Source organism: Aphelocoma coerulescens, chromosome 18 (assembly GCF_041296385.1).
Source record: "Aphelocoma coerulescens isolate FSJ_1873_10779 chromosome 18, UR_Acoe_1.0, whole genome shotgun sequence".
Lineage (NCBI taxonomy): Eukaryota > Metazoa > Chordata > Aves > Passeriformes > Corvidae > Aphelocoma > Aphelocoma coerulescens.
Window position 1 is genome coordinate 727,715 of NC_091031.1, and position 26,397 is coordinate 754,111.

The 26,397-nt window shown below is 51.5% G+C and overlaps 2 protein-coding genes across 8 annotated transcripts in view; one reads left to right on the forward strand and one right to left on the reverse strand.

Annotated features, from left to right (window-relative positions):
* The window catches only part of TBC1D16 (TBC1 domain family member 16), a 32,387-nt gene extending 17,485 nt beyond the window's left edge, over positions 1 to 14,902 (reverse strand). For 2 of the 6 annotated variants that reach the window (XM_069032503.1, XM_069032499.1), the window contains exons 1-4: positions 14,823 to 14,902; positions 14,101 to 14,223; positions 8,160 to 8,392; positions 6,411 to 6,990 (exon numbers count right to left, since the gene is read on the reverse strand). In XM_069032503.1, the coding sequence (XP_068888604.1) occupies positions 6,411 to 6,990; positions 8,160 to 8,334 (755 nt within the window). In that variant the 5' untranslated portion in view covers positions 8,335 to 8,392; positions 14,101 to 14,223; positions 14,823 to 14,902. Of the gene's footprint in view, positions 1 to 6,410; positions 6,991 to 8,159; positions 8,393 to 12,940; positions 13,013 to 14,100; positions 14,263 to 14,822 lie in introns of those variants that run through there. The other 4 variants (XM_069032504.1, XM_069032501.1, XM_069032500.1 and 1 more) reach the window with 4 other exon arrangements.
* A 298-nt stretch (positions 14,903 to 15,200) lies between these two features.
* On the forward strand, positions 15,201 to 26,333 carry CCDC40 (coiled-coil domain 40 molecular ruler complex subunit). 2 transcript variants are annotated; one of them, XM_069032671.1, is made up of 19 exons: positions 15,201 to 15,226; positions 15,580 to 15,699; positions 16,662 to 16,779; positions 16,948 to 17,126; positions 17,526 to 17,609; positions 17,692 to 17,911; positions 18,289 to 18,446; positions 19,319 to 19,441; positions 19,812 to 19,933; positions 20,665 to 20,908; positions 21,005 to 21,187; positions 22,067 to 22,312; positions 22,836 to 23,049; positions 23,546 to 23,715; positions 23,840 to 23,931; positions 24,242 to 24,362; positions 25,011 to 25,199; positions 25,426 to 25,584; positions 25,989 to 26,333. In XM_069032671.1, exons 1-19 carry the CDS (start codon positions 15,209 to 15,211, stop codon positions 26,232 to 26,234), a joined length of 3,006 nt encoding a protein of 1,001 aa, XP_068888772.1. In that variant the 5' UTR covers positions 15,201 to 15,208; the 3' UTR covers positions 26,235 to 26,333. The 2 variants fall into 2 exon arrangements, with proteins under 2 accessions (XP_068888772.1, XP_068888773.1); XM_069032672.1 differs by having other exon boundaries at positions 16,719 to 16,779; positions 25,989 to 26,332.
* Positions 26,334 to 26,397: the final 64 nt, after the last annotated feature.

Genomic DNA, 26,397 nt, shown 5'->3' on the forward strand with positions numbered 1-26,397 from the left:
TCTTATATTCCTGGCTCTAAGCAGTGAACTGGGAATTTCAGGGGGACATTTTAGTGGCGAAGTTAACCAACTCCCTGGACTCTGCCGCTGCCCCAGCGTGAGCTGAGCCAGCACCACCCAGGGAGGATTTCACTGTTTCCACAAGACAATGCAGATTTCCCAAGGGAAGAGCTTGCTTCAAGTAGCAGAAAAGGGAGAGGAAAGAGGAGCGCTGCCTAAAAGCATGTTCCAGAGTTATTGTAAATGCCTAATGCTGGGATAATTGCGAGGCCCGAGCCAAGGAGACAGAGGCCGTGCAGATTTATTTGCATATACTGTGGTGCTTTGGAGGGGACATGCTCTTTATTTTGATTCACTTAACGCAATTCTTCCCTCACAAAGCTGTGGATACCTGCCAGTGCCATTTATCTCTGCTCTCCATTCAGATTTCTGGGCATTGTGATCGTATAAATAAATAACAGAAGAAACGCAACAATATCCAGGGAAAAGGTGAAAACAGCCCTGGGGAGAAGGACTTGGGGGTGGTGGTGGGGAAGCACTGGCCATGCCCCAGCTGTGTGTGCTGGGAGCAGAACACGCTGAGCTGGGCTGAGCCCAGCGTGGGCAGCAGGGCAGGGGGGGTTCTGCCCCTGTGCTCAGGTGAGGCCCCACCTGCAGAGCTGCCCCAGCCCTGGGGCCCAGCACAGGGAGGAGCTGGAGCTGTTGGAGGGAATCCAGAGGAAGCACCAGGATGAGCAGAGGGATGGAGCAGCTCTGCTGGGAGGAAAGGCTGGGAGAGCTGGGAATGTTCAGCCTGGAGAGGAGAAGCTTTGGGGTGACCTCAGTGTGGCCTTGCAGGGCCTGAAGGAGCTGACAAGAAACATGGAGAGAGACTTTTTACAAGGGATGGAGTGCCAGGACAAGGGGGATTGGTTTCAAACTGAGAGTAGATTTAGATTAGGTATTGGGAAGGAATCCTTCCCTGTGAGGGCAGTGAGGCCCTGGCACAGGGTGCCCAGAGCAGCTGTGGCTGCCCCTGGATCCCTGGCAGTGCCCAAGGCCAGGCTGGATGGGGCTTGGAGCAGCCTGGGACAGTGGGAGGTGTCCCTGCCCATGGTAGGGGTGGCACTGGACGGAGTTTAAAGTCCCTTTGCGCCCAAACCATTCCATGGCTCCGGGATCTCCCGCCTTGGCCGCGGTGAGGGGAGGCGGGGGGGCAGGACCGGGGGTCCCGGGGGGCACCGCTGGGCACAGCGCGCCCCCTGGCGGTCCCGCCGCGCCACCGACCGGCCCCGGGCACAGCCACGGCCACGGCCACGGCCACGGCCACGGCCACGGTCACGGTCACGGTCACGGTCATGGCCACGGGCACCGGCCACGGTCACAGTCGTGGTCATGGTCACGGCCACCGGCCATGGTAGCGACCCGCGGTCACAGGCCACGAAAAAGCCACGGCAGCCACGAGCCACGGCTCCACAGAAAGCCACATCGGCCGTGCCCATGGAGCTGCGTCCGCAGCACAGTTCAGCCTTCCTCGCTCTCCTGAGCACACCCGGACAACGCCCGGTGCCCCAGAAGCCTGGGGGCAGAGGGGACCCTCCCCATCCCCTCCTCGCTCCCACTGCATGGCCGTGGGATCTCCCCCTTGGGGATCAGCCGCTCTTGGTCCCTCCCCGACACCCCAAATAAAGAGCTTCATGGACCCCCTTAGCCGCAATACCCGATCCCAAGTTAGCTGTCACTATTTTCTTCCAATGAAATCTGGCAGCAACCCAACAGAGGGAAGAAACAAACCTGCTATAATTAATGTTCTTGCTATTCAAATATTTATGTAAAGCAAGATAGAGCCGTATGCCTCTGCAATCTCTTGGATCTGTCCAACCTTCTCAGCTTTGCAACAACTTTAATTGATTGCACAGTGCTGCTGATGGCTCAGGCCAGCTTTGCTTGCCAGTGCCTGGCTCCACACAGACCACCCCTGCCTTAGGGAAGCTTACACTGACCCCACAATGCAAACAGAAGGGATAAAGGACTATCCTTCTGATGGAAAAAGGATTTGTGGATATTTTTTTCCCCGGCATGGGTTTGGGTACAAGTGGAATTAGAAGCTTCGTTGTCTTACATCATAAGTGGCACCAGTTCAGGCAAGTCCTGGGGAATTGAAGCCTGGACCAGGCACCCCCCACACTCCTCCCCAAGGCTGAAATCATTCAAAACTGAGATGCTGCAAGAAGTTACAGGAGACTTTAAAGTCTGTGACCAATTCCCCTGGTTCCAATATAATCACTTCTGTTACAACAGTGATGAATTCCCAATCTCTTGATGACTCCAGAGCTCCTGCCAGTTGACACTAATTTCAGCTCATTTCCCTTACAATTTTGTCTCCTGTTTTTGCTGCAGAGGTCGGAACGGCTCTCAGCCCTTCAGGTGAGCTGCCAAAACAAGGTGATGCAATGCCCGCACTGCTCCCACCCGCTCCCGGAGCAGCTCATTTACTGATGAGCTCCTGTAGAAGTGGCTTAACAACAGGATGTGCAACACATCCGTAAAAATTGCATCAACTGCGACGCCAAAGCAGTTTTTCCCCATGCTGTGAGCTTTGCCTGGGCTGTCTGTGATCGATCTGCTGTATGAATTCACGTCTGCTGAAGAACATGAGAACTCACCATCATCCAGCTCCATTACGACAGTGTTTCGTTATTTTTATTACTGGCTGCTAAAACGATCGGTGTCTCATGAAAGATGTTTCCTTCCTGCATCGATTCCAGCTTGATCACACTGCTTCTGCTTGTCCTTTCCAGCAAGAGCTGTGGGAGCACTGCTGGCCTCTGTCCCACCACCTGTGGGGCCGCTCGTGGAGCTCCAGCCTCTGGCCAGATGTTGCCCCAAGCTCCACTCGTACAATTCCAACACTGAGGCTCCTCAGTCCAAATTTTGACTGTATTGACCAACATCCTAGGGTGAAGTGAGTGAAGGAACCAAGGCCAGCGTTTGTATCTCCTAGTCAGCATTGTTGTGGTGCTTGTCAGGTATCAGCAATTGCAGGTGATGAGTGAAAAGCCTCCAGCAGCCTGAGCACCCATGAAAGCTCCTGTTATCCAGAGATCACTCTGGAACAGCACAAACCCCCACCCCAAACCAAACCCCACTCGCAGAGCACTAAGTGCTTCCACAACCGATTGTATAGATCTGATGTCGTGGTCAGTTCAATAACTCCAGCAGCATCAGTGGATGGACATTACAGAGGTGTCAGATGTTGTTTGGTTGCCTGGATGTAACAAAAGCCTTTTAGTTTCACTTTACTGATGGGGAAAATGGAAGCAGAGGAATTTCCCAGGGCGGCAGCGAGCCAGAGCTGGGCACAGAGAGCAGCTGCCCTGAACTCATGTCCTTCAGGCCACAAGGCAAATGTTTCCTGACAGCCAACAAACAACGGGGACTGGGGAAGGAAGGGACAGGAAGGAATGATTTTATTTCCAGAATCCCTCCTTTTCCACAGAAACACAGGCCCCGACAAAGCTGCCATCAATGCAGGCACTCCCCACACCAGCTGCCTCCTGCAGGAACCATGTGTTGGGAGCACTAAGGGGTCCCCAAAGTTAAGAAGGACACAAACCCCAGGACAGTAAGGCCACCTTCCCTTGAGGGATGAGGGCACTCTGCAGCAGAGTGCCAGGCTGGTCTAAAGAGAAGCAAGAGTGTGCACACTGGTGCTGGGACACTCTCATTGCTCCCAGCCCCAGGAATTGTGTAAACGGGAGGAGGATGCATCGATCGCTGCACCCCTGGCAGCCTGTCAAACTGAGAAGCAAAGAGGAAAAAAACAATGGATACGTTTTCATTTCCTTATGTTCTACCAGGAGAGTTGGTGACTTACAACTGACTTACTCGTTGTGCAATTCCAGGGCTCCCCAGCCCACCTCCCTCCCTCCTCCCCATCCTCATCCTGCACACACTGCAGTGTTTGTGGCTCCCTCATGCCCAGGTGGCCAGGCCACCTCCTCAGGGGACGCTCCAAGAGACAGATGGGACTCGTGACTCCTGGTCACACAGGGATTCTGTCAAGCAGCCCGCTGAGCCCCTGATCTCATCTGATCCAAGTGTACCTGCACATCCCAATTCTTCCACAGTGACCCATTTCTCCATTTCTGAGCATATCTAATCACACAGGAAGCTGGCTGGACTGAAATGCAACATATTCCTTCAGCTTTTACAGCAACCACAGGGAAGAGCGGAGCTGTCTCTGCTGCAACTCCCCAGTGCAGAGGGAAACAACCAGAAAGAGTAGTTCCTCCTGGCAGAGAGGAGGTGGTGACTGGGAGGTGGGGAGAAAAGAGAGCTCAAACAATCTGCCAGCAGCACAAACTTTGTTCCCACTCCAATTCTGGCTCAGAAGGGAAGCAGCCAGCAGAAAAACCCAAACCAAAACAAATCCTTAAGAAACAAGGAAGCTGTTCCCATGTTTGTGGTGACTTCCGAAACAGAATCTCCTGTTCCCCAAAATGCAGGGATGAACACAGGAAATATGAGATGCTTTTTGACCAGACTTTTGCAAAGGATTCTTGCTAAATCTCCCACTCAACAGCTTGCAAGATCCTGCAGATTCCATGGAAGGCTGCTCAATGGGGAAGAACAAATTGGCACAAAAAATGCACACACTGGACAAAACCCTTTCAAGTCAGAAGTCCCAAACAACAAAAGCTCTGTTTTATTAATCTGCTGCCAATTATGAGTGTCACGTGCACTGTGTGAGGGTTCAGACTGGCACCACAGGAGTTAAAAAAGAAGAAAAAAAGCAAAGCCAAGGAGGCCCCAGAGCTGTGTGTGCAGAGCCGGCTCTGCCTGGCTGGAGCTGTCTGGGCTCCAGCAGCAGTGAGGAAAAGCCGGCAGAGGGCAGGGAAATGCCGCAGGAATTCACAGACAAGGCACAGAAGATGCAATAAACCGTATTTCCTTCCTTTCCTGACACTATTCGCAGCTCAGAGCGTAAGTGTTGCAGCACAGTTAAACCACAACACTCCTGACTCACTGGATGCTGCCTGGGACCCTCCTGCACCAGCTCCTTGTGGGAGCAATCCAAGCCCACAGCATTCCTGGCACAGCACGTGGGCTGTGGCCCACGCCAGGACTGGGGTTTCCCCAGGATGAGCTCAGCCTCGTGGTTTTCAGCAGCCAGGATGTTATTCCGAACATGTCCCTCGCTCTTCCCAAGTCCAACCACTACTGTGGGATAATAACACATTCTTGAGCCCTAAGCTTCACAATCCCTCTATGAGGGCAGAAGATGCCAGGCTATGCACATTTCACTCGTGGTCACTGGTGTTTCTCTCGCCCACTGATCTGACAAAGGCTGGACTTTATTATTTGGGATGGGATGGGACAGGATGGGATGGGACAGCCACCACTCAACCCATGGCACAGGTGCTGCAGAGCTCAAGCCCAGCAAACCCTGTGGGTCACAGTTAACCAGCAGCATCCTGCTGGGGCACATCTTGAATGCAAAGCTAATACGAAGTCTGACATCACCTCACTGAAGGGTTTTAAAATACCCAGAGAGAATTGAATCCATTAGAATACTTCCTCACAAACCTCATTCTTACTGGCATTCTCTGGACTTGAGATTAGCCTGTAAAACAGAAGCAAAATCTCTCCAATTGTCAGTGCAGTCTGTGCATTGCTGACACGCACAAAGGAGAACTCATTTCTCCTCATTTCAGGTGTAGTTTCAAAGTTGAGTTGCAGCCTAAAAATCATCCCCATGGTGCTTCAGGAATGCAGCACATCCATCCTCCCTGAGATGGAAACGAGTAACACACCAACAGGGCAGGGTCCAGAAAGTCAGAACCACTGGGTAAGGGAACAGTGAGTTATACAGATGTCTTCCTGCTCATTATTCCCTTGCTAAGATGCCCTCTTTCCCCCTGTAGCAGTTACTGCAGGTGGCACTGAGAAGCATTGACTGAAATACCCAGATGAGACATGCAAGAATGAGTATTTGTCTGTCTGAAGTAGGACCACGTTCCGAACAGCAGCAAAACAAGCTCCCACACGCAGGTTTCGTGTCAACACAGGGCCCAGAGGGGTGCCCACGGCTCAGGAAGTCAGCCGGGCCCTTTGATGTGGCTCTGCACGAGAAGCAACAAGCTCAGGTCCTCAGCAGAGCAAATGAGGCCAACAAAGGACCCGTTTACTTTAGCAATGCTGTTTCCAGGGCTCAAGACAGTTCACAGAACATACACAGACCTGGATGTTTGGGGCCAGGGTACACTGAGCAGAAGCAGAACTGGCTGACAGTTTCCTGTAAATTCCATAGGAGTCTGAAGCCAGACAGGACATTGAGCTCAATGCCACTGTAAAGTTTCTCAACTTCCTTCAGCATCTCCAAGCTCAGCACCCAGCACCCAGAGAAACCAGAGAAAGGATGCACTCACCTGCTTTCACTGTCCAGGAACACAGAGCTGCTGCTTTTCCCCAGGGCTTCACTGATGGGAGAGAGGCAGAACGGGGAAGAGAAGGCATCAGAATCAGAGTCAAAAGTGCTGTCCCTGCTCACATCGTCAGCAGACAGCTCCAAGGAGCCCTCATCCTCCCTGCAGTCCAGGCCCTCCTCTGTGCCCTCCGACCTGTTCTGCTCCTCCTGGGAGCTGACGGTGGAGAGGGTCCCTGAGTCGCTGCGGGGGGGCTGCGGGGACCGGCGGGCGCCGCTCTGTGACAGCTTCTCCCCTTCCAAGGAGGGGGCCCCATCCCTCACGAGCTGGGACACTGTGAGGATCTCGTCCCCCTTGAGGGTCACCGCCCCTCTCTGCTCCGAGGGGGACGCGGGCCGGCCGATGCCGAAGCCCTGGGCGTGGCGGCCGCGCTTTCGGGGCGCTTTGCGCACGGGGGAGCTCTCGGGGGTGACGTAGCGCAGGGCTTCCTCATCCTGCCGCTGGATGCGGGAGTTGGGCACCCAGGCCAGGATCAGCGTGGTTCCCAGGAGCTCGTCCTTCTCCATGTACAAGCACAAATAGCCTGAGAGAGAGCACAGGAGCACCAGTTGTGACATGGAGTCGTTCTAAGGGAACTGCAGAACCCTGAAATTTCCCTTTCCCCATCTCTCCATCCCTGGAAATGTTCAAGGCCAAGCTGGATGAGCAACCTGGTCTGGTGAAAGGTGCTCCTGCCCATGGCAGGGCGATGGAAGGAGATCATCTTTAAGGTCCCTCTCAGCCCAAACCATTCAGTGATTCCTGTCACTTCACTACCGCTACACATGGGCAAAACAAACTCTTTTATTTACCAGGACAGAATTCTGTCAAAGGAACTGTGGAGTGCTCAACATTATTCAGTATCTGCAAATTATTTCAAATCTGTATGTGGCTTCTGAGCAATCTCAGTTCCCTCTGGCCTAACTGAACAGAGAAATGACATGCAAATACTTGGATTTCCTGGTCAGATTTACTAATCAAGAGTAAATGACAAAGAATGTTGCCACATGAAGAAGTTCTACTGTTTTTTAAACAATTTCAAGTGCCAGCTGAACATTGATTTCTCAAGAATATTTACCTTAGTGTAGCTAAAGGGCTACACTAGTTACTACAAAGTTTTCAATGGAAAAAGAAGTCACCCACACAAAAATGAAAGCAAGGGTTAGTGTTCAGAGAATCATTCGTTTTGTGAAGCTAAGCCAAGAGCCACAGGTCTTTGATGAGAACATGAAAGAGCACAGGAACAGATGAGAATAAAAGGACAGAGCAGGATTTATTCTCATTTACTCCAGTGCATGCAGCCACAATCAGGCTTTTTGGATTTTCCCTTTACCAGTGGTTGCTGAGGCCACTGCAGCAATGACAGGTACAAGAGGATACTTGGATTTCCTGAAAAATTCATGGACAGGAACGAGCAACAGAAGTTACTGGTCTCAAATGACAACTTCTGACTGTACAAAAGGACTTACTAAACCAGGTAAATCCATGCTGGACCAGAAGAGAAAGGAGCAATATCACTAATACTCCTACTAAAAGAAGAGCTGATGGATCAGCCTGTGGATGGCTTTCCTTAGTTTCTTCCACAAAAGTGCCTTGCCCTGTCCCCTACTGGCACCTCTTAATTTCTTAGAGCCCACAGTGTAGAACTTGATAGAAACAACAGCCAGGAGAGAGAAAAAGAGAGAGTGGGCAGTGTCTGCAACACCCCCTCACCTGGATGGTGCTCCCCGATGCCCTGCAGCAGCTCAGGGGGGTGGACACAGACATTGTTCTTGGAGTAGATGATCTCCCCATCGAGCACGGAGGAGGAACCGCCGCCGCCGGGAGTCAGGGTCAGGAGGTCGGACGCTTTTGAAGAGGCTCGACGGAGGAGTCGCCCCAGAGACATCGCCAGGGAAATGTTTCCATCATCTGTCAGCTCTAGTCAGGAGCCAAATTCAGAAGATCTGCCAAGAAGGGGGAAAAAATAGTGAGAACCAAAATAACGACAGCACAGCACGTGCCACCCACTGTCTGAGGACGAGTCTCCCATCAATCCACACCTCAAGCAAGAGCCCCCAAACGCTGTGGATCTGTAACATCACCTTCGTGCTTTAAAGGTGCTGAAGCAGAGAATCCCAGCACACTTTTCTCTGCAATGAAGAAACATGAAGGCAGCAAAACCCCATGCTAATAGTTACTGTGGGGAGAGGCAGAACAGCAATGCTGGTCACTGAAATCCCCCACTGAGGGAACGGCTCAGCGTGTGGAGCTGCCCGATGTGTCACTGACCCGGGGATTTCACAGAGCCAGAGCTGATCCCAGAGGTTCCTTCAGCACAGAAATGGCTGAGACCATGGCATTGAACATGGGGCTGCTGTTCCAGCCACAGCATCTCCAAAAACAACATCAATCAAACCCACTTCATCTCGTGCTTGCCATTGCTGTGTGTTTGAGGTTTTTGGGGTTGGGATGTTTTTTCAAGTGAGGTTGTTTTTCAGTTTGGTTTGGGTTCTTCTGAGCAGTGACGGTTAAATAGAGCCTTGCCAGAGATAAGGCTCGAAAGCCCCGTGTTCACCAGGGTGGGCAGACCTCAGACACAGAGCGTCACACACCAACTCAAGGCAAACATTTCACCCATCCAGAGTTTCACAGAACTGTGGAGCACGATCCCCAGCTCACCCCCAGATAAGCTCTGGGCTTAATTCAGATGTGCTGCTTGCTGGGGCTGATGATGAGGAGCTCTGCAGTGGACCCAGAGGGGTCACCCAAACTATAAAGCATTCAGCAGAGGGACCAGGATTGTTGGAAGAGCAGGAGGGTCTCACACAAAGCAACCCCCATGCAGAGCAGGCTCTCTGCAGCCATCCCCAGCTGGGAAGCACCAGAACCACTGCAGTTTCTGTTCTGCCAAAACCACAGAAGGAGAGGAAACTCCTACTTTTGTTCCTTTGTGTTTACATGGCCCAGCTTGCCGTGTACAGGCCAGTGTGACCCAGCACGCCCCACAGCCACACTCCCAGGCCTGGGACAGCACAGGGAGAGCTCAGCCTGGGCTGTTCCTGGGGACCAGTCCCACGCTGGGCTGCAGAGCACGGCCAGGAGAGCCAGAGAGGAAAACAAAGCAGACAGGCCCTGGCTTGGGGCATCTTCTGAGGAAATACTGAAGGGCCTAAGCAAGCACTGTCTGATGCTGAACAGCTCCAATTCCCTTAACCTGGTTTTGATGGCAAATCCAGCCAGCCCAGGAGGGCAGAAGACAGAAATGGCAAAGGGGCACTTCCCAAAGGGCAGAGTGAGGGCTGCAGGGAAGGAAAATAGCTGTCCTGCCTCTGACAGATTGGGACATGCAGAAGACTGCAAATGAGACTGCCAAGCTGTTGACAGAGCCTTCATTAAAGGACAACTATTGGTTTAACTGGCAATCACCACATTTGTCAGCTCGAATCACAGCGGAGGCGGTTTCTGCATTTCAGTCTTTGCTGGGACTTGATGGAGAAGCCTCAACCCTGCTCTGCACCAGCAAGTGTTCAGGATAAGAGAATTACTTTGCAAGTCCTGCACACTCCTGTCTCCTTCTAGCACCAGACACAACAGGTATCCTCATGTCTCAGCCCCAAAAAACAAACACCAGTCGAGCCCTACACTCATTCTTGTCCACATTGCCAAAATCCTGCTTTCAGGCTCTGGGTTACACCTGGCAGAAAGTCATTTGCCTCAACCACATTAAGGAGCAAATCACCTTTCCTCTCATTGCACCCTGCAAGAACAGACAGTAAATTCTGGTGCAACTTCTCCTTCCCCACACTGAGTTACCACATGCTGTTTCCAAACAGGGTCAGGGGAGTCAGGGGCAGTGATACGGAGTGGCCTGGCCAGAGACCTGGGCCTCCAGCACACCTGGGCAGGGTCACCTGTCAGCACAACACTGGCTACAGCAGCACAGACCCTCACCCATGTCAGCGACTTCCTCAGAACCCCAAAAACCTGCGGATGCACAGGAGGAAGGTGGCACCAGCTGGCTGCTGCTGCTGGCCAGGGAGTGCTTCCTCAGGAAACACAGAGACAGAAGCTAGAGAGGCACATGTGAAACGAGAGGTGGTGTGATGTCCTGCTGCAGCTCTCTGGGCGCTCCCAGGAAGGCAGGGGAGGGTCAGGATGTCTCTGCCAGCAGAGGCACCACTTAATGAGCTTTCACCGGGCACAGGAAGAACAAAGCGACAGGTAGAGATCAAAAGCTGCTCCCTGGAAAGCCGGAGGAATTTAAAGGGAAATCCTGCTTTGATCCTGCAGAACACCTGTTGTTCAGCACTGCCTGCATGTACAGGTGGACGGCGCTGCAGCTACACAGGGCTGGGAAGAGGAAACCAAAAAAAAGACAAAAGGTTTGGAATACAGTGTCCTGCCAGCTCGGAAATTCAGTCTGTTGGACTCGTCTTGCAGAAGAGCTGCACATCAGAAATCAGAGACCACTGCAGCGCTGCAGACAGTAGCCAGACACACTGGGATATATAAATATCACCAGGAAACTCAATCCTTTCACTGTTCCCACAGGCCAGGGAATTCTTTGTAGCTTTGGTTGCAGGATTAAAGAAAAACAGATGCAAGTCACAGGACAGTTTCAGGGAGGGTGACAGGAGTTATCTGGGCCAGGGAAAGAGATTGCCAAGGGAAGATAAAAGTGAGGGAAATGTATTAAAAGTCTTCACACATGGGAACTGTCTCTGCCAAAGAAAGGAAGAGCTGTCAATGAAGGATGGGAGAAGTTGTAAGGCAGCTGAACTGTGGCAAGGAATACCTAGGTTTTGTCATTCTAGTAGCTAGGACAATGGTGCACCAGAACAGGGAACCAACCTCAAGGGGCCATTTCCATTGCTGGGGTTTCAAAGGCTGCAGAAATAGATACACAGTCAGTCCCAGTGGGGACCAGATGGTGGACTGGACCTCTGAAGGTCATCTAGTCTACTGGTACAACCCCAAAAGTCTCTGGAACTCAGCTTGGGAAAGTGCCTCTCCTTCTTAAAAGACAGGAGTTGATACAACACAAAGCAGCAAATAACAGAGAACAAATTTGCAGGGTTTGCTCTATTCTCAGCCCTTTTCCTTGTGGGACAACATCTGCACAGGCAATCCGTGGGGCCTGGGCTGTGGGGAGGGGCAGGAACTGCTGCTGCCTCTTTTGTGCACTTGGGAAGGCAGTGGGAACCATCTCACAGCTCAGGCAGCAGTAAATCAGCACCATTCAAAAAACCCCATTTTTCATATGAATTTCGTATTTATCCACTGATCTGAAGGGATTCTTCTCAGTGTGGCAGAGCCAGCTCAGCTCTCCAGAAGCTGAAGCATTGAGTTAGCTGATAAGCTCTTGCTGAGTGCCAATATTTATTAAGCACACACACATTTTCTTCTCCCACACATCAACTGTTGCCACTAAAAATCTTCGCTCCAGCTCCTGTGTCTGTTCACACAGCCCTGGCTGCTCTCCCAGTCAGTGCCAGCACTTCTCAGCTTCATGAGTGAGAAAGTGCTGGGGAGCCAATTCCTGAAATCACCCCCGGAGCCTCTTCCCCAGAGCCTGTCCAGTTCCAGCCAGCAGCATCCAGACCGGCACCGGCTGCTCGCCGCCCGCAGCGATGCCCTTCCCCTCCTCAGGAACCCATCCACAGGATCCTGTTTGCCTTGGCAGCTCACACCTCACTTGGCACCTGCTGCTGGACCAAATGCTGCCGCCGCCGGTTGCACGAGATTCCTGTATCCTGGCCCGGGAGGGCAGCGCCGGCTCCGGCACGGGCTGACACACCCAGCACATCTCCCGGTCCGCGCTGGCACCGGGGGCACCGGGAGAACCCCGGCTCCTCTCACTGAGGAGCCCAGCCCAGAGCAGGGCCGGCTACAGCCCACAGCTCCCAGTGCTGAGCCCTCCGTGGGCTCTGGCTCCCAGGGCACATTCGCTGGGCAAGACTTTCCGAGCTTTACGAGCAACATAAGCCGAGCTGCAGGGCTCTGGAAGGGAAATGTGAGACCTGCAGCATGTCTGGGCACGGCGGAGAAACACGAGCTGTCAAACAGCAGCACCACATTTAAGCATGAAATGTCTTCGGTAAGAAAAATGCAACAGGCTCGTTTTCTTTCTTGCCCTTAATAACTTGAATTTAATTTTACATATTTAAGGAGTGCAGAGTCGCTGTGGTGGTGGGGCTCAGACACCGCACAAATTCCTGCCTCTTTCCCTTCTTGGGAACAGCAAATGCCAGGTTTGGAACTCTCAAGCACAGAGCAACCAGAGTAGGGCAGCCTGGAGTCAGGACTCACAGCTTCCTCCCAGTTCTCCGAGTGGATTTGCTGTGCCACTCTCAGCTGGTCACTCACTTGACTCCTCTACAGGCCCTTGTATGACCTTCCCTTTGTATTACAATACCTCGACATCGGGAATAAAAAAGAGAAAAGCTTTCCAAACTCCTTGCTACGCTGGAGCCAGTTAAGAGGATCCAGCCAAATCAAGGAAAAACATTTACCATAGGGAGCCACTCTGAAGTCATCCCATCTCATGGGAAGAATTATGTAGGTCACCAAGAAGTCTTTCATTGCTGCCCTGCTGGGGCAGCAGTGGCTCACGAAGCACAGAGCAAAGGGAAGGGAACAGCCAAAATCCCCACAACTCCAAATGCAGCGGCTTCAGTGGGACCAATTTCGCTCAGATGCGTCTCAGCTGAGCAGGTAAAAAAGGGGCAGCAGCCTGAATCCTGCAAGGCTGTGACTCAAGAGATGAAAAGAGAAAGGGAATGCTATGTCAGGGCTGGCTGCTCCCAGCCACACCTGTTCAGGCATCAGAAAGCAAACAGAAAGCAAACAAAAAGCAAACAAAAAGCAAACAAAACACTCACCCATCCCCAGCACCAAACTCACCCACAGCACACGCTGTCACTGAGACACTCTGTGCCACATGTCCCTCCATCCTCGATTTACCAGCTTTGCATGTCACTTATCTGCACTGCTTGGGCCACAGGAAACGCTTTTATGACTTTTTATTTCCAACATCCTGTTGCTGTGTCCTGATAACATTCTCAGGACTCAATCCTCAAAAATCAGCAGCTCAAAGCCCCAGGAGCCTGGATCACAGCTCAGTGGATGAGCTGATTGCAAACTCTGTTCTCAGTACGACAGACATCAGACCATGCATCATCTCTGCCACTTGGACACTCTGGAATAGCCCCTTCCCTCCCTCATTCCCTGATGGACTCAGAGAGCCACACTCTGCCCCATCCCGGCTCTCCAGCCTCACAGCCCCCACACAGCCAGAACAAACCCAGATATTCTCCAAATCCAGTGCAGAAAAGCAGCTTTCACAGACATCCAGTTATCACCAGGACATGAACAAGCTCCTACAAACTCTTAGGAGGCTTCTACAAAAGCACCAGCAAAGTCCAAGATCTTTACCCTGAGCTGTCCCAGCCCTCACACTTCTACTGTTTTCTCTCAAAAGAACTTTCATTTTTCTTCCTATTCGGAGTAGCAATTAAGAACAAAACACCTCTTCAAGACAAGCTCCCAGCCTGATATCCAAAAAGACCAATCTCCCAGTGGAAGCAGCCGCATTATTTTTCGGAGTGTCAGCAGCACAGTGAGCAATACACCACCCCACAACCCCTGCCTGCAGCATCCCAAGGCCACTCACCAAAACACTGCCAACGATCCCCATCCACCTTCTCCGCAGGTAACAGAGCTCAGGTAGATGTTTGGGTCACCTGGGAGAAGACCAGCTCCCCAAAAGGAAGCAAAACATTGAAATACTCCCAAGCTGCACGGAGCCGCACCGAAATAACAGAAGAGAAAGTTTAGGAACTATTTAGATTTCCACCAGCGCCCCCGGCGGCATCCCGACCCCAGGGGCAGCATCCTGACCCCAGGGGCAGCATCCTGACCCCAGGGGCAGCATCCCGACCCCGAGGCAGCATCCCGACCCCGAGGCAGCATCCCGATCCCGAGGCAGCATCCCGACCCCAGGGCAGCATCCCGACCCCAGGGCAGCATCCCGACCCCGAGGCAGCATCCCGATCCCGAGGCAGCATCCCGACCCCAGGACAGCATCCCGACCCCGAGGCAGCATCCCGACCCCGAGGCAGCATCCCGACCCCAGGGCGGCATCCCGACCCCAGGGGCAGCATCCCGACCCCAGGGCAGCGACCCGTCCTCCCGGAGCACCCGCCTGCTCCCGCCGCCCTCCGCGGGGCCCCGGCGTGGGAAGGGCGGACAAAGAGCGGGACCAAACACGGACCTGCCCAGGTGCCGGCAGGATCCCGGTGCCGGTTGGATATCAGGCTGGGAGCGCTACGGGATCACCCGGCCCCCCGGCCCCCCAGCCCCCGCCGCCCCCAGCCCGGCCCGGCCCCGCGTTACCGGCACAGACGAGCCCGGGGAAGCTCCCGGCGCTGCCCAGCCCGGGGCGAGCTCGGAGCCGCCGCCGCTCTCGGCCCTGCGCGGGGCCGCTGCCGCCGCCCGCCCGCTCCGCCCGGCCCGCGGGGCTGTGCCCGCCCGGCTGCCCCGCCCGTCCGCCCGGCCCGGGGCTGCCCGGCGCGGGGAGAGCACAGCGGGACCCGCCCGGCGCCGGTACCGGGACCCGCGGGCGGAACCGGGGCTGGCGGGGGACGGAGCGTGGCCCGAGCCCCCCCGCGCGCCGGGGTTGGTGCGGCCCGAGCCCCCCCCCCGCGCCCCCCGCGGACCGCGGTGGTGCGGCCCGGGCGGTCACGTGAGCGGGTGTTGATGCGTCGCCTGGTAACGGGAACATGGCGGCGCCGCCGCGGGTGAGTCGGGCCGGGACGGGCCGGGGCCGGTACTGCCCGCCCGGGGCTCCTCCGCCGGCCCGCACCGCACCGCCCCTCCCGTCCCGTCCCACCCCGGGACCTCCCGTCTCTTTCCCTCCCGTCCCGTCCCGTCCCGTCCCGGTTCCGTCCCACCCCGGGACCTCCCGTCTCCTTCCCTGCCTTCCCGTCCCGGTTCCGTCCCCTCAGCCAGGGCTCGGTACTGCCCGGTCCGGATTCCACTGCCCGTCCCCTCAACCGCCGGCCCGGTACCGTCCGGCACGTCCCGGCACCTGCTGGCTGTCCCGGTGCGTGTCCCGTGCCCGCCCCGCTGCTCAGGCTCTCTCCGGTTGCAGGCCCAGCCCAGCCCCGGCGCTGTGGAGGAGCCTCCCGGTGCCGCGGCAGAGGAGTCTGCGGGGGAATTGGGCTCGGCGGAGCGGGATGAAAGCAGAGCTCCATCACATCTTCCTCTGGAGGTGATTCCCTTTGGAGCATTCACAGGGCAGCCGTTCCCACGCGTCCCTTACAGAGCGGCCTCTTCCTGGGAGCAGCTTCAACAGCAAGAAGAGAGTGATCATTCCATCCTTGCCCTCATATAAAGCAAAAAAGCCACTAAAAAGTAAATTTAGTTACTGACCCATGTCAGCAGCATTTGAACTGTGTGTGTTTCACTCAGTTCTTTGCACATTTCCACTGCAGACACCGAAAAAAGAGATTTATCCACATTTAATGGATGCACATACTCAGGCTCTTTTTGGAGGTTTCTTGGTGACAAGTTTTCTTCTTCCATTGGGCCTGCCCAACACTTGAATTTGGCAAATGATGATGTGGGATAAAAGAGTCACTTTAAAAAGAAAGAAAGAAAGAAGAAGGAGAATTATTTGGCTACATGTTGTGCTAGCTGGAAGAATTTCTTTAATAAATCTGTAAGGACATTTTTTTAAATGGACGTGAACTAGAAGTACATGAAACTGTGAGTGGTGTGGAGAAGTTTTGTCAGGATCTTTACTATCTCAGTGCTTGCTGAGTGACTATTTTTGCAAATGAGATTAAACTTCTGAATTAAACTTCTGTGCCCTGTGGCAAAAAATACCACAGCATTAACATGAAATGCAAATGGCAATCTGCTGCTCTGCTTTCCAGCTGTGCTGTGTGCCAGGCCATGGAAGTGGAGAATGGGAATGACGATGGAGAGTCTGTTCCTCTGGAGGAGCAAACAGAGTCACTGTCCCCTGCAGATAGAGAGATCTTGCTGCAGAGCTGTTTGTGGGGTCTGCAGAAGCGGGACACTATAATTCTATTTTGGGAGCGTCTCTGTGCTGGCTTTAGAGCCAGGCCCTCGTGTTGATCCTTTGTTTGCATTGTTCATGCCTCATGACAAAAGTGAGCAGATGTTTAGGGGTAGTTAGATGGAAAAGTGATGGATTTTATGTTTCAGGGAAAATCGCCTGAGACTTTCCCAGATAACGAACGTGCCACTTGTCCTCCTGAGCAGGGTGACATGGAGCAGGCAGTTCCAGGCGGAGGAGCCTCAGGAGCACCTGCAGCAGAACCAGGTATCCCCCACCGCCTTTGCAGAAGAGCTGCACTTGAGATCCTCTCTCAAGCACAGCCTCTGGTTTTCTCCCTTTCTGGTCATTGTTAATCCAACTGGAGGCACAATACTATAAAATCTTATCCTATTCCTTTATCTTTTTCCTTTTTTATGCTGGGGCGGGGTCCAGGGAGCAAAGGACGAGCCAGTTCTCACCATGCAGAGCTGACCTTTGAGCTCCCAAGTGATCATGGCAACCAAAGACAGGACAAGGGGTTGCAGCAGCATGGAGCTGAGGAACATGGGATAAGAAAAAGTAGGAGGAAAACAGCAGAAGAAACAGAACTGGTCATCTTGGATCCAGAACATGTGAGAAGTCTTCAAATCTTGTCGTTCGTTGCAGAGTTGATGTTTGTGTTTCTCTAAAACGTGTGAGGTGAGCTGTAAGCAGTGGCTCAGCTGTTCAGCTGCACCTGGGAAAATCAGTTTTGCCAAAGTATTAACTGCTGACTGAGTGACTCAATCCTAACCCCAGAGCTGTAGGTTCAGAAGTGAGCAATGCAGAGGGTAAATGTGATCCCTTCAGTGCCCCTGAAAGAGAAGTCCTTGCAGCAAGAGTGAGCGGGTGGGTTCTCAGATGCAGCTCTTCTGGCACAGTTCTGGCTTTCAAATATTCTCACTTTTTGGCATCAGCAAATACCCATTATGTAACATCTCTCACTATTTACACAATATGTTAAAGTTTATTAATGCTGTCCTTCTTTACAGCCTCTGATGACAAGATTCCAGGCTGCCCTGAAGAATTACCTCACTAAGCAGATAGAACAAGTGAACCTAGATGTCCATGAACTGGTACGGAGCCTCTCCTTTGCCTTCCCACAGCCCCTCCTGTCCGAGCTGCTGGGAGACAGCTCCTTCCCTCTTGTGTCCGCAGAGGGCAGCAGTGAAGACCAGCAAAGAGCAGAGAGAAGAGCTCGGGGTGATCCTTTACGGAGCCCAGCAGCAGTTGGGGCAGCTGGAGGTGGAACTGGAGGAGAGCCACGAGCGCTATTCCCAGGCGGCCGCAGCGCGGCAGCAGCTGGAACAGGAACTGGAGGGCCTCAGGGATGCTCACAAGGAAATATGTCACAACACAGATGATGAACGCAAGAGAGGTGACTGAGGCAGTCCTGGCGGTGTTTCCCAATCCTAGGGCTGTGTGGAGAAATTAATTTGAATTCAAGTGAAGCACTGGATTGAAAAATACAGCAAAATAATTAATCAGGAATAATGGGCTCACTGAAAAGTTTCACAGACATGCCTGGAATTCTGTGAGCTGGGAATCCAGGAACTGCTTGCCAGGATCTTCAGCTTTGCTTGTGGAGCCGTACTCCAAAGCTGATGTAAATATTTCTGCTGGGGAGGGCTGGTTTAGCTGATGTGTGAGAGGTTTTGCTTTGGGAGCTTCTGTATTCCTTTCTCTTTTATGTCTGTTTAAGGTGTACCCTACAAACAAACTTCTCTGTAGCTATTTTATCTCCTGTCCCCCCAGTTTCTGCAATGCAGACTCAGATTGAAAACCTGGCCTTGCAGCTCTTCTACGTGCAGAACATGGACCAGGACATGCATCACAGGGTTTTACTGATGAAACAGTCAGCAAAGAGGGCTGAGGCAGAGAGGATCCAGGCTGAGGTGGAAAAGAAAAAACAGGTACCAAGTGAAACTGTCTTTGAAATAAATAAATGCAGGTGCCAGCAGTGAGTCTGGGAGGATGTGCCACCTTGTCAGAAGGAAGGCTAGAGCGACTGAGTCACGGAAGATGAGTGGGGATATTTTTCTCAAATAATTGAAAAAAAATAATTCCAGAGGCTTTTCTAAAAAGGAGAAGAAGCCCTGCCTGCCCCCAGACAGCAACATGCACTGCCCAGAGGGTTTGCAAGGCTTAGAACAGTAAATCACTCTTCACTCAAGGGAAGGGGGTGTGGGGGAAGGCAGATATTTAATGAAGAAATATCGTGTGTACACGATATCGTGTGATTTAATGAAGAAGTATCGTGTGTCTTGAGAATAATTCTCAATCACAGCGAATTTCACAATGGAAAGTGAACTTGGGGAATGAGCGGAGCCGGTCGGTGCTTGAGCTCCCTCTGCTGCCTTCCAGGACACAATCCACGCAGTATTGCTAATGCAGAATTCCATGCAAACTGTTGAAATACAGTTTGGGTTTAGGAGGGTTTTAACAAAGGATTTTCAACTATACATTATTAGGATTCCCAGTAGCTGGACAGGGGGCCCAGCATAATCCATGCTGACAGGAGGGAATGTGGCTTCAGAGCCGAGCTATCAATTTACTGCTGCAACTGGAATAATAAACAGCCAGCAAAGGTTTCATTCTCTTGCAAGTCGTGCCTGCTGCAGTCGTGAGCCATTTGTGTATGGATGGGAAAGTTTCAGTAGGACTCAAATCTAATCCAGTAGCCAGTTTTAATTCCTTTTTTAGCTGATATTATTCTTGTAGGATACAGTTGGTTTAGACTGAGATTCCATGACCCACCCTGGACTGTTTGGCTCTGGCTCTGTAGGACCTTCTCCTGGACCAGTTAACGAGGAGAGTCTACGAGCTCCAGGAACAAATTGCTCTGTTTGAAGCTCAGCTTGTGGCCCAGGCAGAGGACACAAAAGTGACCCGGCAGGCAGTCAGTGAGGTAGGAGGGGACTTTTCCCTTGTGGTTAATATTTCCCTCTGGCAGGGCTGACCCCTTTGGCCCATGCTCATGTGGTGTGCACAATGTGGGACAGAGTTTCACAGTTTGTTCCTGTTTGGAAGAATGAAGACTTTTTTTTCTTTTCCTTTGTCCGTAAGAAGTGCCTGTAAATCACTTCCTCCTGCCCTTCGCAGCAGTTTTTTCTTGCAGACCTGTGCTCTGTGGGCTGCTGAGACAATGAACGAGACACGGAGTTGAAGCTGATCCTGCTCAGCACATTATGAACAGGAAAAAAAAAAGTATTTTAACATGAACTTGTTTTTTCAACACAGTGTAGATTAATACTGTCTGCCATCTCTCTGTTCCCCAGGCTGGTCTGGAGGTCCAGGCTATTAATGTGGAAAAGAAGAGGCTGATGGACCATTGGAACAGCAGCTTGGCTGGAATGAAGCAGAGGGACGAGGCCTATGTTGTCAGTCAGGAGCTGCTGAGGTAAGGTCTGAAACCAGGCCCTGAGGACACCTCAGATTTGGGCAGGAGAGATTCCAGAAGGGGATTCCAGTGTGTCTCCTGTCAGGTTTAGCACTGTGTGGGCAGGGCGTGTCAGGCAGAACAAGTTTCCTGCTCTAAAATACGTAATAAATGCAAAGGATAAGAAGCACAGTTCTTTTTTGCTGTTTTCTTTATCCTAACCACATCTCTTCCTCGGAGTGTGAGGGGGTTCTTCAAGCTGTTTACAGTTTTCTCAATCATATTTTATTCCTCTAAAGGAATTCCCTCACATTTGCAACATCTCTTACTCCAAAGAGCTGGATGTCAGGAAGGGTTTATCTCTCATTATCAGGGTTTTGTGAGGCCTTTGGAAATGTTCAGGAAAACCTCCCTGTTGTTGCCAGAGGAAATGTTTATTTGCTCTGGAGCCTTAAAGCTTGACTGATTCTCGGAGAACAAACAATCTGCTTTTATATGGTGACGTCCTGGTAGGAATGGGGGCTGGGACAGTGCTGAAAAAAGGAATCAATTTTCCTACACACATTTACTTTTAAATCTTAATGTCTCCATCCATCTCCTGCTGACTCTGCACTGTCACAGCAGCTGAGCCTTAAAAAGATCTTCCTTCTTGGGCAGTTGTTGCTGCAGTAATGAATTTGAAAAGAGGAATTTGTGGGTGGCTGTTCAGCACCAATCCCCGTGATGATTTTCCATCTTCTTTGCCCCTCCAGCAACTACAGACGTGACCTCAAGTCCCTAGAAGGGGACATCCATGGCTGTGGGAAGTCCATCAGGAAAGAGGAGGAGAAGAATGAGAACCTTGTTGCCCTCCTGAACCGGTCCCAGAATGATACCAGTGTGACAAGGAAACTGCTTGCCCAGTGCCTGCTGGAGCAGGAGGCCCTGCAGGTTCAAACTGGCACCTACACTCATGTTCTCCAGGAGACAGAGCAGGCCCTCAGCAGGACCAAGATGGTGAGGAGAGTCCATGGAAGATGAATCCTTTTGAGTACTTGAATACCCTTCCTCAAACAGTTGTAGTGATCCTATCTCTGTCTTCCAACCTTTTAGGACCAAGCTGCTCACCTGAATGAGTTGCTGGCCATCAGGAAGGGCATAGAGAAGGGAACTTCTGTCAAAGAGCAGCTAGAGAGTGAAATCATGGCAAAGCTTCAGGACCAGATGATGTCCAACAAAGCTGCAAAGCACTTCTTCCAGCTGGCTGAAAAACTTCGGAACAGAAAAAGCAACCTGGTATGGCATCCCCCCCTTGGGAGGGCAGGGCACCAGTGGGTCCCCAGCAGGACTTGTCAGTGACTTTGTTCTGGTTTCAGGTCTGCACTGAAGATCTGCTGAGTTTGCCTCTCCAATCTGGTTCTCCCTCTGATCTTATTGCAGGATTCTGGTGTATGTGAGAGAGCTTGGCCAAAAAGACCTGACACAAAATGCTGTTCTTTACTTAATAAACGGGGCAAAATTATGAATCCTGGGAGTAGTTACTATAAAGTATTAGCATTTCTTATGTACTGGAGAAAAATAACAGACATGTGGTACTTCTGTAGCCTAATTTTAACTAATTTTTATTTCTATAATTCATCATGGAGTGGGATGCAGGCAGCTCTCAGTTCTGAGGAGCAGTCCAATGTGACCCACAGCTCTTTAATCCATGATAAGTTGCTCTCTCTGGGAGTGTATAACTGGATCTCTTAGAAAGATCAAAAAACTCAGCCCAGCATTGCTCACACCAAGTCCTGTGCTGGTTGTTAGGTGAGGGGTGTGTGTGCCAGGTGTGGTGGAGAAGGGACAATGCAGTGATGTCCTGGTACTGGTGGCAGGTAACTAGAGACCGGGCAGGTGGTCAGTGCAGAAGGGATGAGTGAGATCTTTTAAAGGCTTCTGGGATATTTATGCTCCTTAATGCTTTTCTACAGCTGTATGGCAGAGGTAAATATTGTATTACCTGCCAATTGATGGAGAAGCAAGGGTACAGAAAAGGTAATTAGCTCATGGCTTGTAGTACAGACCTGGGAGTAGAATCTCAATCCCTTCCTTCCTGTGCTGGGACAAGTGGCACTACAACTCAGCAAGGGACTGCTGGGGACAGTGATGTGTTTTCTCTCTTGATATTCCCAGGAGCTGCATTTTTACAAGGTTGAGAACGATGTGGCCCAGATTATTCTGAATGCAACTAATACCAGCTGCAGGCTGGCAGTTCATGAAAAAACACTCTGTGAGGTGGACAAAGAAATAAAAAATATGAATGAACTGATTGCCTGCCAGGAGAGCGAGATTGCAAAGTCCAGGCTCCTGGCTGACAAGAAGGGAGGGATCATCTGCCTGTACAACAAGAAGCTGGAGATGCTTCTTGCTCAGCAGGGGGTAGGTATTTTTGTATTTCAGTCCCAATTTTGATTTTATTCTTTGTGATGACCAGAGATGCCCCTGATCAATGTAACTGTGTTAAGTGTTGGGTAGTTCAAACTTTCAGACATCAGCACTGTGATTTAAAAGCTGCATTAGTTAATGCAGGTGTTTGTGTTTATCAATTCATAATGGAGTGAAGGGAATTGTGAAATGAGGGTGTGCCTGGCACAGATCCCTGCAGGGACTTGTCTGCACCTGATGAAAATGTCAAATGGCATCAATGAGTGAATAGGATCTTGTTGGAAAACCTGCCAACACTGAGGAGGGGAGAGTGAGGCAGGCAGAGAGATTTCAGTCGTTTGATGGTTGGCCCTGTGTGGATGATTGCCAGATCTGTCCCTGGCAGTGTAAGACCTGATGGATACCCATGGGGAAATGAGTCCTGTGGCACATCCTCTGCAAACTTTGGAATGTCCAGATGTTGTAAACAACTCCAGCAGCTTCTGCCTGATTTATCCCAAACTTTGCCCTTGTACAGGGGCAAGAACTGGGACCACTGGAACTTGAGATCAACCAGCTGAACAAGGAGATAGAAGAATGCAGTTCCGAGGTGATGACGTTGCAGAAGCATTGGCTCAATGAGCAGAAGGAGCTGGTCAAGCTGACACGGGAGCGGGATGAGCAAATCACCTCCCTGGATATGTTACAGAAACAGATCATCATCATGCAGCAGAGGAAACTGCGCATGGAAAGTGCGTCATTCCCTGATTCTTCCTTAAAGTGTTCGTCTGTGAAGGGAGGGAAAAGGGAGTGGGGTGTTACAGATGGGAAAAGCTGGATCTGCCCCAAAGAGTGCTCCTGGCTGTGTGTGAGCAGGAATACCAACAGCCCAGGCACTCCTGCTGGTTGCATACATTATTCCTATAAGGATTGATCCTACTGTCCTGACAATCGGACCCTGAGTGACAATGTCACCTGTTACACTTGTTAAATAAAGTTTGCAAGTAGTGGGTAGGTAAATGTCCCCAGCTATGACAGCACTTTCCTTGGCCAAACCCAACTGTTTTCCACAGGAGTCTCCTTCAAAACCTTTTTTTTGTTTTTGAACTTGTGGAAAAACATTTTGGCTGGACACATGGGTGGCTCTGCCTGAGGTCTTGCCACCTCTGACAGCAGTTTGTGTTCAACTTGTCTGTGTTCAACCCAGTGCTCAGGGGAATTCTAAGACTTTTGTCTGTTCACCCATAGATGAAATTCAGCAGGAAATAAAAGAACAGAAGGACGTGGAACGGCACATGAAGAACATCTCAAATGACTTGATAAAGTTGAATGTGTTGATCAACAAGAACAACAGCAGCTTTGAGGAGCTGCAAAATGGCAAAATCGTCACAGAGAACGAGTTTGTGCACTCTCTCAAGGTACTGACCACCTGGAACCTCATTCCCAGGTCTCAGCCTCCCATGCAGATCAGAGGCAAGCAGTGATCCTGGAAAACTTTCTCAGCCTGACAGTGTTGCATTGTTTTGTTCTTCCCAAATCTAGACAGCAGAAAAAGAATCTATGGAGATGCAGGAGAGGCACAGTCAACTGACTGAGGAGAAGGAAAGGCTCCTGAGCAGCCTGGTAGAAGCAGAGTAGGTACCAGAGTGCCACAGTCCCATGTGTCTGTGTCCATGTTCCTGTTCTCCTACAGTCACCAAACCTGGCACCAGCAAATGCACTTCTAGTCTTCCTGGAGAAGGGGACAGGACCTTAATGAATGTCTGAAACACAGTCTGTGGAACCAGCAAGAGCTGGGAGGATGTTGGCTTTAACAGTTCCAGCATGTGTGAGCTGGATGTTGCCAAGATCCATGTGGGAAGACTCTGCCAGTAGTCTGGCAGTGAGTGTGCTGCACTGAGCAGGGTCTAGCTTTCTCTTTCCCTTCCCCTTTCTTCTCTGAAGGCATCAGATCCTGCTGTGGGAGAAAAAGATCCAGCTGGCAAAAGAGATGCGGGAAGCAACAGATTCTCTGTTTGAACAAGGCGAAATCCATGACATGAAAACAGAGATTCGTAGGATGCAAGTAAGGCACTGGGAAAGAGGACTAAGGAGGGGAAGCCACCCAATGTACTCAGGCTTGGAGTGGCTGAAACATGAGGCAGGAGATGAGAAACAGGCTGGAGAAGTGGCATTTCAGGGCCCAGGGCAGGACTCTAAACCCCCCACAGCTCGACTGAGCTGAGCATATCTAGCGGCCCACACATCCTGTGTTCCCCGTGCCAGGCTCAGCAGAATCTGGACACTCCCAAGAAATCTATTTAAATTGCAGTATGTTTGCCACCTGATTCTGTGACCCTGCTTTATAAGCAATGTTGATTACTAAATATTGCATCACTTTAATCACTGGTTTAGGGAAGTGTTCCCTCTCCTGGCAGAGTAGCTCTTCCCCTTCATTCTCAGGATGCTTCTGCTTTTCTGTTTCTGCTCTTGCTAATGAGGTCCAGACCAACATTTTAAATATTGGTGTAGATAAGTTGATAACCCAGGCCTCTGCCTTCCAGATCCACACACAGCAAACCAGATTTGGATTTGGACCAAATCTGGCTTGCAGGCACTTGTATCACATGTATCTGGCTTATGCTGGTGGGATGTGCCACCCAGACAGCTTCCCTTGGTGCTCTTGGTAAGCATTTGGTATTTTGAGGCTGGTTTGTGTCTTGGCAAACGGCAGGTCCGCTATGGGCAGCTGCTGAAGCAGCAGGAGACGTTGATCCGGGCTATGGAGGCGTGTGTTTCTCACAGAGAGACGATAACGAATCGGGCAGAGGCTCAGAGCAAAGTAGATAAGAAACACATCACCAAGAACAACTTCCAAAGCAGGAAAGAAGAGCTGAAGAAGAAGATCGGGGAAACCCGGGAGGTGAGAAAGGAAAGTGGGTCTGCAGGAGCTCACACAGCTGAGGTTGGCCTTGTGGTGAGCAGCAGTGAGTGCAGGAGTGTCCGTGCACAGACCCCGCGCTGGCACAGGGGCAGGCTTTGGGAAATCATTCAGTGAAAATCCCCCAAAACCGAGTTCTGGGAGGATGGTCAGGAATGCAGCTGAACTAAAACTGAAATCTGCCATTTCCTTCTCTTCCATTTACTAGAACATTTATGAATGCAACCAAACCATCCAGGAGCTGGAGACCATCCAAGAGTCCCTCAGTGCCACCTTTTCAGAAAAGAAGCAGGAATTTTGCCAGCTCCAGGCTGAGATCGACAGCCTCATCTTGGACATAGAATGTCTTCAGAACGAGAAACGATGGGTGAGCACATCCACTCCCTTACAGCATGTGAGCCAGACAGAGCCTGCTGCTTCCTCTGCTGCCAGCTCTGTCTCAGCACCGTGCTGAACTGGGTGTGCTCAGTGTGGCATTTTAGCAGCACATTAACCGAGCACATTTTGGGGGCTCACCAAGAACCTGCTTGATGTATTGAAACCCTGTCCTGGGAAGGGTTGCCTTCTGTATGTGGGAATTTCTCTGATTTATGGAATTCTGTGATGTCTGTACCCCTCCAACACCCGGGCTGGGGGTGCTGTTTGGCTGTTATGATGGGGAATTCACGGCACTGTCCTTCCCTTGTCCAACGTGATGGTCACAGCACCTGCCACGAGTCCCACCCATCTTTTTCCTGATGTCACAGCCCCTTCCCTTGTTGCTTTTCTCAGAACCTGTTGGAGCTTGTGGCCCACCAGGCGCACCAGAAGCAGCTGCAGGCGCTGAGGGAAGGGAAGTGCAGGGCCCTGTGCCACACTGAAGAGGCCTGCATGAACCAGCAGGAGAAACTGCAGGGTCGGCTGCAGACCATTAACACCATCGTGCAGCAGATCCAGGAGGAACAGCCCCAGCACCAAAGGGCTCTGCAGTGGCTCAGTCACTGGCTGGGGTCCAAGCTCAGGTTGGAGAAAGCCTGACAGAAACATAGAAAATACATGTAATATCTTTTTTATTCTTCCGCAGGTTGCAGACTTTGTCAATAAATAAATAAATACAGAAAAATAACCAGGTGTAGGGTATAATATTTACTTTGTCGGGTATAATGTTTATTTAAGATGTACCATTGCAATCGTGTCGCTG

Coding starts and splice junctions, on each gene's coding strand:
- CCDC40 (XM_069032671.1), top strand. Junction 17,127..17,525: donor TCATCTTGGATCCAGAACAT/GTGAGAAGTCTT, acceptor CCTTCTTTACAG/CCTCTGATGACAAGATTCCA. Junction 23,716..23,839: donor AGTTTGTGCACTCTCTCAAG/GTACTGACCACC, acceptor TCCCAAATCTAG/ACAGCAGAAAAAGAATCTAT.